The sequence below is a fragment of the Gallinula chloropus genome, assembly GCF_964237585.1.
Source record: "Gallinula chloropus genome assembly, chromosome: 35".
NCBI lineage: Eukaryota > Metazoa > Chordata > Aves > Gruiformes > Rallidae > Gallinula > Gallinula chloropus.
In genome coordinates, this window is record NC_140120.1 from 56,178 (window position 1) to 66,823 (window position 10,646).

General features: G+C 48.5%; 1 protein-coding gene across 1 annotated transcript; it reads left to right on the forward strand.

Annotated features, from left to right (window-relative positions):
* On the forward strand, positions 1 to 864 carry LOC311203066 (olfactory receptor 14A16-like; the record flags this gene model as incomplete). Its single annotated transcript, XM_084277701.1, has 1 exon — positions 1 to 864. One exon carries the CDS (start codon positions 1 to 3, stop codon positions 862 to 864), a length of 864 nt encoding a protein of 287 aa, XP_084133827.1.
* Positions 865 to 10,646: the final 9,782 nt, after the last annotated feature.

A 10,646-nucleotide genomic window follows, 5' to 3' on the forward strand; every position in this document is an offset into this window, starting at 1 on the left:
ATGCAGCTGCTGCACTTCTGGCTCTTCCTGGGCATCTACCTGGCTGCTCTTCTGGGCAATGGCCTCATCATCATCACCATAGCCTGTGACCACCACCTCCACACCCCCATGTACTTCTTCCTCCTCAACCTCTCCATTACTGACATTGGCTGCATCTCCACCACTGTTCCCAAATCCATGGCCAATTCCTTGTGGGACACCAGGGCCATTTCCTACACAGCATGTCTGGCTCAACTCCTTTTCTTTGTATTTTTGCTCTCCACAGAGTACTTTCTTCTGACTGTCATGGCCTATGACCGCTACGTTGCCATCTGCCACCCCCTGCACTACGGGACCCTCCTGGGCAGCAGAGCTTGTGTCCACATGGCAGCAGCTGCCTGGGCCAGTGGGTTTCTCTATTCTGTGCTGCACACAGCCAGTACATTTTCACTGCCCCTGTGCCATGGCAATGCTGTTGACCAGTTCTTCTGTGAAATCCCTCAGATACTCAAGCTCTCCTGCTCAGACACATACGTCAGAGAAACTGGACTCATTGTGGTTTCTGCCTGTTTAGGTTTTGGGTGTTTTGTGTTCATTGTGGTGTCCTATGTGCAGATCTTCAGGGCTGTGCTGAGGATCCCCTCTGAGCAGGGACGGCACAAAGCCTTTTCCACCTGCCTCCCTCACCTGGCTGTGGTGTCTCTGTTTGTCAGCACAATCATATTTGCCTACCTGAAGCCTCCCTCCCTCTCCTTCTCTTTTTTGGACCTCATAGTGACATTTCTTTACTGTGTGTTTCCACCAGCAGTGAACCCCCTCATCTACAGCATGAGGAACCAGGAGCTCAAGGATGCCATGTGGAAACTAAGCACAGTATGTTTTTAAGCAGCAATAAACTGTCTATCTCTTTCTGTGTATCACTGGCCATGCATGTCACATTAGTACTAATATGTATTTATAGGGGTTTTAGTAATTGGTTTGTGTTTTCTTATTTCTAGTGTCTCTAAGCTATAACATGGTGCACATTCATCTCTGTCCTAATGCAGTATCTCCTGGTCTTGTGTAATCCAGACACTGCATAATGACCAGCTCTGCTCTTTTTGCATCACATCTGCTTGCAATCAGCCACAATTTTTAATTTTTTTTTGTCCCTTTGAAATGATAAAAAACCACATCTTTTTTATATTTGGACTGTAATTTTTTATAATTGAATTTTACCAATGGCAGGAGAAGAAATACTCACCTTCCCCTGTACCTGCATTAGCATTAGTCTGTCTCTTTCATCTCCCTTGTCATTCAGGTGTTTCCACCTCTCCTGATGCAGTGGCCATGCCTAAGGACATTCTTTCAGCAAACTAGATGGACGTTTGCACTTCACTTTGCTGAATGGTTTCCATATCTGCTTGCCCTTGGTCATTCACATGCCTTTCAGCTCTCTGGTTTCTGCTTTCAGCTTGAGAGGGTTAGAAAATGTCCCATCCCTCGGAAGTGTAATGAACTCTTCTGTCAGAAGTGCAGTGTATTGATAACCTTTCTATGTATCTGATTAAAAGCAATGTTCTGGGAGAGAATCTGCTCTGAAAGCTGACCCCCTTCACACGCTGCTTGGCCGTAGCAGCAGCTGAGGAGAGAGATTTCATGGTTATTAAACTGTGTCATGTTGAACTGCTGTTTGTTGTCAGAGAAATCTGTCTGTGCCTGTGAGCACAGATGATGCCAGGAAAAGAGTTGGGAGTCCCAGTAGGCCAGCAAGGGCACTGCTGGTCTTGGGGATGAGCAAGGTTCAGCAGACAGGGTTGGATCTCCAGAGACTGCTTTTCCTGCCTGTCCAGATCTCCTCAGGAGACCCATGTCCATCACAGGATGCTGCTGTCACTGCTTCTATCAACTGAGCCATGACAGAAAATACCCATGACTGAAAAAAAGACCCTTCAGGGAAATTCCTTTGAAATCTTCATCACTAAGGACCTAGCTAACATCCAAGTAGCTGTAAAAGGCTGCTTTTTTTAATGAAAATGAGTTGGAGATACATGCTTGTAAGGGTGTTAATGAGCCCCATGGTGTCTTTTCTTCTGAGTCCACAGACCTCAGCTACCAAGAGGAGAGTGAAGAATCCTCTCAAGAAGTTCAAGTCAGGAGTAATGCCCAAAGTACCTTGAAGCATTAACAGGCCCCACTGGGAGCCATTATTGACAAAGCCTCCCCATGGGCTCGTTAGAGCAGACAACTGGAGGCCATGAGGACAAACCCAGGCAAAGCACAGGCAGCTCTGATGCTGAGGACACCCTGGCTTGGTCTGATGAAGCAGCAATGCCAAGTGCTGACCCCCAGCCCCTGGGCAGGGAGATCCTGACCCTCACCTGTGTCTCAGGGCTCTTCCTTTGTGTGATGCCAAGGGAAGGACAGGGTTATGACACGTGATGTCCTCCCCTTGGGTGATTGCTTAGAGGTAATGATGCTCCATGGCCGTGAGAACAGTGTGTCTCCTCTAAGGCCTCTGTGGCAGGGATATGAGCCATAGCCAAGGAGACAAAGACCTCATTTCTATCAGGGCCTTTCAGCCTGGCCAGCACCCTTCGCTATCTGTACCACAGCAGCAGAGCTGTGGAGCATCTGCCAGCTGGATACGTGACCTGGGAAAGAAAGGGAGCAGGGGGTGCTGGTAGAGAGGGGCTGGAGGCAAACACAAGTGACGAAGGAGCCCTGCCCTCTGTCACTTACTGGCCTGCAGCAGCTGGGACACGTACAGCTTGGAGATCTCCGCTGGAGATCTGCTCTCCTGGAGAGCCCTGCTCTCTTCCCAGCCCTCCCTGGGGAGCCTGGGTGGTCTCTCTGCCTTCCTATGGGATGGAGAAAAAGGGTAGGGGCTGGGAAGGGGATGCCTCAGCAAACACAACGCCTTGGCAGCACGGAGGGGAGGAGGCAGGGAAAGATGTGGGCTGAGCTCGGGGGCTCCTCGCCAGCTCCACGCTCCTGTCCTGTCTTGTCGCTGCCCTACCAGGCACTGCGGGGCAGGAGCCGCGGCCGCATCACTGGGGGTGTCACAAAGGGCAGCGCTGGTGATTCGTCACCCAGGGCCAGGAGAGCCAATGGCGCGCAGCTCCTTTGCGACACGCCGAGGCGCGGCTGTGCCTGGCACCGCAGCAGGTCTGATGCCACAGTGACGTGTCTGATGCCATGGTGACGTGTCTGACACCATGGTGACATGTCTGATGCCATGGCAATGTGTCTGATGCTGCGGTGACATATCTGATGCCTGTGACAAAGGGTGAAGGGACTCAGCACAATTGAAGGGAAGGGGTATATGTGTGGGCCCTCCACCTGTCACCTTGGGGCATACTGAGGATGTTGGTGCAATGCTTTTTGCCTGTCTGGAGGCCAGACATCCACCAAAGCTGCTCCATCCCTCCCCTTTTCAGTTGGACAGGGGAGAAATTAGATATTGAGAGGCTCAGGTGTCGAGATGAGAACAGGGAGAGATCGTTCCATAATCAGTGTCATGGGCAAAACAGACTCAACACAGAGTGAAAGAAAGAAAACTCTCTAATTTATTACACTGCACTACAGAGACAGTGACACCAGAGCTGGATAATGAGAAGAGCAACCAGCTCTTAAAGCACTTCCCTCACCCCTCCCTTCTTAGAAGACTTCACTCTAATCATGATTTCACTACCATCTTCCCCCCTATTGTGGCAGGGAGGGGCAGGGACTGGGAAAATGGGGGCTTCAGCCAGTTCCTTGCAAGTTGGTTTCTCCAACATGAGTCCTTTCCCACAGGGATTCAGCTCTTCACCAGCTGCCCCAGCGTGGGTCACTGCTATGGTGGGCAGTCATAAATCACAATGTCTCTCAGTCCCTGAAATGTCTCAGTAGGACTGCCCTGCTCACCCAGGTCACTGCAGGGATACACAAGGACTATCATCAGTGGACCAGGCATGTTACACTTGGGAAGGGGATACCTGTAAGGTGTGAGGAGACATCCTACGTGAGGTAAACAGCATTGGTGCTTGCCCCAGGAAGGTGAGGTTTGAGTCCCCACCAGAGCTGGTAGCAACGTTGCAAATGGGAATCTGAGGTCGGTCTGGGTCCTCCTTGCTATAGCGGCTGGAGTGTGTTGTGTCCAGTTTTGTCATCTGCTCTAAAAACACCCCATGACACCGTCCATTGTGTGGTTACGAGGGGCACCCTTAGAATGGGGAACGTTTCAGTGAGCACAAAGTGAGCGTGGAGACTTGCTGCGCCCTTCTGTACCAGCGTGCCCTGTGGCTCAGTGGAGAACTCCTGCCTGTCACGAGGGAGACCAGGGTTTGATTCCCCACAGGGAGTCGCTGCTCTGGGCCTTGATTGATTGATATTGCCTTTGGATACTGTCATAAGGAGCTGAGTATTTAGATTTGGTGAACTGTTTGTGTGAGTGAAATGAGTTCACTCTGGTGTGAGTGGCGAGTGACTGAGTTAAACACATGGCAAGTTTGGAGCCAACTGTTGCTCCTTGGTGTTCTATACACAGGCCTGAAGATTTTTCATGTCAACCACTGTTTGTATTTGAATGTTTCACATGTAAGCAGGAGGTGGTTGTACAATTTGGAAACAATTGTTGGTGTGGTGAATGCAGGGAGACCTGGTCTGACTGGGATAACTTTTTTAATTCGGGTCAGCTTAAACTAGGAATTTGTGGAAATTTAAAGAGTGTGAAAAATCAATAGTAGATGGGAGGAAGTACAGGGTCAAATAATATCAGGTGCCCTAGGTGTGGAGCAGGAATTAGTGCCTGCCCGATCTGCCATGAATGCTGTTTGTGTACTCGAGCCAAGCGCACGAGGTGCCATAGATACGTCACCTCCCTTTTGGGGAGACAGGAGCGGTACCTTAACAAGTGTCAATTTGAAATGTACTGGATCTCATAGATATAAATAAAATAACTGAAGATTTATATCCAGTAGTAGCAGATCCATATCCACTGCTAACTAAATTAGCACCTAATTTGGTTTGGTTTACTGAATGGGACCTGAAGGATGCATTTTTCTGACTGCCCTTCAGCCCCATCTCTCTAAGCAGGATGTAAACTTCAGAGATGTTCAATACAACAGTGGTAGGCATTGTGCATTCCCTTTTGCCTGAAATTCCAGGTTTAAGCCCTCCTTTGCTCTCTGGGAGGACCACTGGTACTGATTTCTGAGGGACAGGCAATGTGCTCACCACTGTGGCTGCCTGTATTCTTTGACCTCACCAGCTCGGTTTGAATCTGTTTGAACATCTGCTCCACTGCAAGCAGAGAGGAAGCCAAGCTGCCAATTTTAGTTAGATGTTGATGGTGTCACAGGGACCTACAGGCACCACTGCTTCCCTTGGGAATGACTCCTTTTCCTTGGTGCAAAGAGCATGGAATAACCCTTCAAGGAGCCTGCACTTTACATGTCAAGGAATCAAATAGGGGCACTGATGTACACAGAAGTATTATTTACAGACACTGAGTGACCACATTTTTCTTTCTGTGGCTTGGAAACTTCAAAATCTAATTCTATCAGGATCCTGGGGTTCTCGTGGGTCTCACTGGCTGGAAACGGCCTCCCCTGTGACCTGCACCCACACTGTCTCCTGCCCAGGGCTCCAGGAACATGGCTCAGCTCAGCCTGGGGCCTTCTATCCCTGCCTAAGCCCTGGTACAGTTGTGTCCATCTCTGCTGCTGTCTCCTGGCTGGGCCTGGGACCTGCACTGCAGAGAGCTGCTCTCCTGTATGGAGCCCTCAGACCCAGGTCAGACCTCATCAGGCAGAAAACAGCATATTCTCCTCTTCCATCCCATGCCATCCCATGCACTCACCATCACTAACAGCCTGGAGTACCAGTGGGATTTCAGCTGCAAAACAACATCCAAGGGCACAGGACACAAAGGACACACATGGAAACTGGATTTTCTTTTATTTTTTGGGATTGTTTAAGAGCAGTGCTCACTGTCATGAAGACAGGATGTCGTGGTTTCATCCCAGCTGAGAGCCGAGATCCACGCAGCTGCCTGCTCCTTAAAGGAAAAGAGCAGGGAAAAGGGAAGGGGGGGGGGAAGAGGTAAGGGAAGGGAAAAGGAAGAGGAAGGGGCAAATAACCCCAAACCAAGAAATAAGAGTCCCGTGGGTTGGGATAAGGATAGTTTACTAAGATAACAGAAAGATACAATATAACAATGCTAACAGGACATGAGAGCAAAAATATATGAAGCTGTTGATACCCAATGCAGTTTCTCACCAAACCCACAGCTCAGGCCGTGCCACCCAGAGCCGTCCCAGAACCCCACCGTCCCCCAAGAACCGCGCGTCCCGGAGCTGCCCCTGCCCTTCCTCCCGTCAGCCCCCTGACATCCTGGGCAGGACGTAATTGGCGTGGAATACTCTCTTTGGTCAGTTGGGTCTCCTGTCCTGGCTTTGCCCCTCCTTTCTCATGAAGAGCTGAGAAAGTCCTTGACTGTCTGACAGCAACTAGAAACATCAGGGTGTTATCAGCACTACTCCCATTTTAACTCTCAAACACAGCATTCCATCTGCTGCTACAAATTAATTTAACTCCATCCTGACCAAAACCAGAACAGAGTTAAGGGGATTGTGAGGTATGATGATTGTGATTTAAGGGGATTATGAAGTCAGAGAATAGATTGACAGATGGATTGTGAGGTAAGGGGATTGTGAGATAAAGGGATGGTGAGGAAAGGGGATTGTGAAGTAAAGGGATTGCGAGGAAAGGGGATTGTGAGGTATGATGTTTGCGAGTTAAGGGGATTATGAAGTCAGAGAATTGATTCAGAGATAGATTGTGAGGTAAGGGGATTGTGAAGTAAGGGGATTGAGAGACAAGGGGATTGTGAGGTAAAGGGATTGTGAGGTAAGGGGATTGAGAGGAAAGGAGATTGTGAGGTAAGGGGATAGTGAGGTAAAGGAATTGTCAGGTAAAGGGATTGTGAGGTAAAAGGATATTGAGGTAAAGGGGACTGTGAGGTAAAGGGATTGTGAGGTAAGGGGATTGTGAGGTAAAGGGATTTTTGGGTAAGGGGATTGTGAGGCAATGGGATTGTGAGGTAAGGGGATTGTGAGCTAAATGGATTGTGAGGTAAGGGGATTGTGAGGTAAGGGGATGCCGCGACGGAGAGAGACGGGACACAGCTTGATGCAGCCAGAGTCGGTTCATTGCACAGAACCATTCCTGTTTATATGCTCTGCAGTCGGCTGCTTTCTTTCAAACACACCCTGTTCCTGGGCTACATCTGATTGGTCAACGTTTTGCTGTCACAGCAGCATCTCTGTCTTATCATGCTAATAGAACTTTTTAAACCTCCTCAGACAGCAGATAGAGGACACTTTTTAACAATAGAGGACACTTTTTCCTGGAGCCTGTCCCAGCAGGGGGTCTGGCAATGATGCTGCCACCTTGTTTAGTTTCCCCGAGGTTCATGGCCTAAAGGCTCCATCCCCTTATCTGTTAACCTGGCAGTGCTTGAGCCTTTGTTTCTCAAGCTGCAGGCCACATCTCCCCCTTCCTGTTAAGCAAAAAGAACCTCCTTCACTGAGCGTGATATTTTCTTTTGCGAGACTTGACAAAAATAACACTAAGGCAAAAATAACTACAAAAAAACCCTAAGTCCTTATTTAACTAAATCTAAAAAAATCCCATAAATGAAAAACCACACTGTAAAATGTAGCAAGCTAAAAACTACTAATTGGCTACACACACAGTTTGCATTGTTAATTTACCTTTTATGTCTAAAAGTTATCTGCACACCTTCTGTGTTGACCATTTATTATGGATATTAATGACATGTTCATCACTTACTTCCAAATACCTTCCTACAACTCCTTCTTGGTGTAAGGCAGTCTGTGCCTCTGCCTTCAAGGCCGTAGTCTTTTGAAGATGTGATCACCAAATACTTCTCAGTATGAATAACTTTGCTGTTTCATAGGAAATTCAAGGATACTGTCTGGGACTATGTAATGCAAATTTGACCATTGCCAATATCCATCCTGAAATTCCCCACTCCTGAAACCAATTGTCCAATCCAAAGAATCCATTTTCTTGTATCTTTTGTGTTTGATCTATTAATTTCTGAATGCTCGCATGGATTGACCGAGAGTGGACACATTCATGCAGCACATGCCTTTCAAAATTTTCACAACCATGTCTGTGAGCCAGCAACAAAAATCAGTTGCTGCTTGATTCTGTAAAGTCTTACAGAATCCACATCTGCAGCTGAGTGTCTTGACAGTTTCAGGAGTCAGATAACATCAGCCTCACGTTTTCATGCAGGCACCACCCATTGCAGTCTGTGTTCTTAGGCTGTGCAGAAATCACCATTTCCCTAATTTTCATTTACCACAAATACATACGTATCTCAAAGACTGTTAGTTAGTTCAATATGTCCCGCAGCAAAACTCATAGTCCATTGTGGCTGCCGTTGGAACACTTGACATTAGTTACTGGGATCAGGATCTCTGCCTGGTTCACACAGGCTTGCTTTTTTCTGGATCCATGGCATCTGTAATGACACAGCCAGATCTCCTTTCCCCAAGTTAGTACCTGTAATTTAATTTTTTACTAACACTTGACATTGACTTTTTTTCTTTTCATTTTTTTTTTCTTTTTTTTCAAACCTCCTTTTAAACCTCCTGCATATTTCACCATTGGAGGTACCAAGGTGTTCTGTGGCAGACATAAACAATTCAAAACATAGAGAGCTTTGTTTAATCGATCAGCTGGAGAGATGTCCCTCTCTCTCCCATTTTGTTTCTGAGCAAAAACACTTGAGAGTTTGATTCATACGTTCCACCATGGCCTGACCTGCAGGCCAGTGTGGTGTCCCTGTAACACAGGTAATGTCCCACAATTGGAAAGAGGTTTGTATTGTTTGTGCTGTATATCCTGGGCTGTTGCCCATTTGGATTTCACGGGGTACATGGCATTGGACACATTTACTAGATTCCCACGTTTGTGCAGTCCAAAACCTCTCGTGTGCCTGTGCCACAAGGTTTCACGCCAGGGGCAAGGCCGCTGGGGAATTGCTGACAGTCCAGGTGACTGTGCAACCCCTTTAGCCTCAGCAAACAAAGAAGTGGTATTGTAGCTAAAGCACCTTAGCAGATTAATGAAACGATTCATGCAACTTTTGAACAGCCAAATATTTTCACACTGGCTTCCTTGGAATTTTCTCTGGAACCCCTTGCTTTTCAAATGCAGTTCACTCATCAATCATACTTTCAACTTCTAAGTTTTTTCCCACAATCAATATTTCAGCCATGTAATGATACCACATACAAATGAATGCTGCAAACCAATCTATCAGACAAATAACACTGCAAGACGCAAATTGTCACATCCACGCCACATGGATGGGTGGATGGGGTGGGGGGGGGGCGGTTCTCCGACTTCTGTGGTTGTTCTCCGACTCCCAGAGCTGCGCCGCCGCTTCTGCCCTGACCCCATCGCAAACCACAGCGCAACCCCGCCTGCGAGCACTAGGGCCCAGCCGAGCGCTGGGGTCCTGTTCCGCTCGCATGCCAGGGGTCCGCTATTAACTCTTTCCACCACCCACTCGTTCCCACAAAAACCTTTTCCCAGTTCTGAAGCAACCTGACGTGCCCAGGCTCCAACGAGCAGTCTCCCTGGAGTCTCTGGGTCATCAAGAGACACCGATGTGTCGCTGAGTTCGCTGGGTGATGTGGGTGTCACCAGTGGGTACTGAGACCAAAAGGATCCCTGATGCGATGGTAGTCAAGGCGGATTCTTGTTCATCTCCGTAGGATTCTTGTCCCTGTCCTTAGGATTCTTGTCCATGTCCACAGGTTCCTTTTCGGTGGAGGCAACACTTTTGTCTCCGTAGTCTTCGGTTGGGGGGGCAGTCGGTCCTGAGACTTTTTTACGGCGAGATCCCTTTAAATTCCCAGCACCGCCTGACTTGTCTCAGAGGACTCCGGTGTCAGGGAACACATCTCGGGGGACGCCAGGCTGGGGCAGCTGGTATGACCATCTTGTGCCGTTTCCAAAACTCACGCTCTCCTATTTCAGTCGCTCTATATCCTCGTTCGGGATCCTGGCGACAAGAGAGAGGGGTCCCTGCTTGGGGTCCCCTTGGAGTCGGAATAACGGGCCCAACTGAATCAATGTGATCAATGTCGAGCTTTTTAAGAAGACCTTTCATAAGGTCATATATATGTCTCTCTCGGGGGAAGACAGTTGATTCCCCATATTACCCACAGCTCACCTCTCTTCCAGAGGGATGATTCCTGGCCAGGCTTCCCACTTCCTTTCAGTGGCTCATCCAACGTTCTGTGGAGTCGCAGGATGCCGCACAGCTCGGCGCGGTTCAAAGTCCTCACACGGGGCACCAATTTGCTGCGACAGAGAGAGACGGGACACAGCTTGATGCAGCCAGAGTCGGTTCATTGCACAGAACCATTCCTGTTTATGTGCTCTGCAGACGGCTGCTTTCTGTCAAACACACCCTGTTCCTGGGCTACAGCTGATTGGTCAATGTTTTGCTGTCACAGCAGCATCTCTATCTTATCATGCCAATAGAACTTCTAACCCCTCCTCAGACAGCAGATAGACCTTAACAATAGGGGACACTCTTTCCTGGAGCCTGTCCCAGCAGGGGGCCGGCAACGATGCTGCCACCTTGTTTAGTTTCC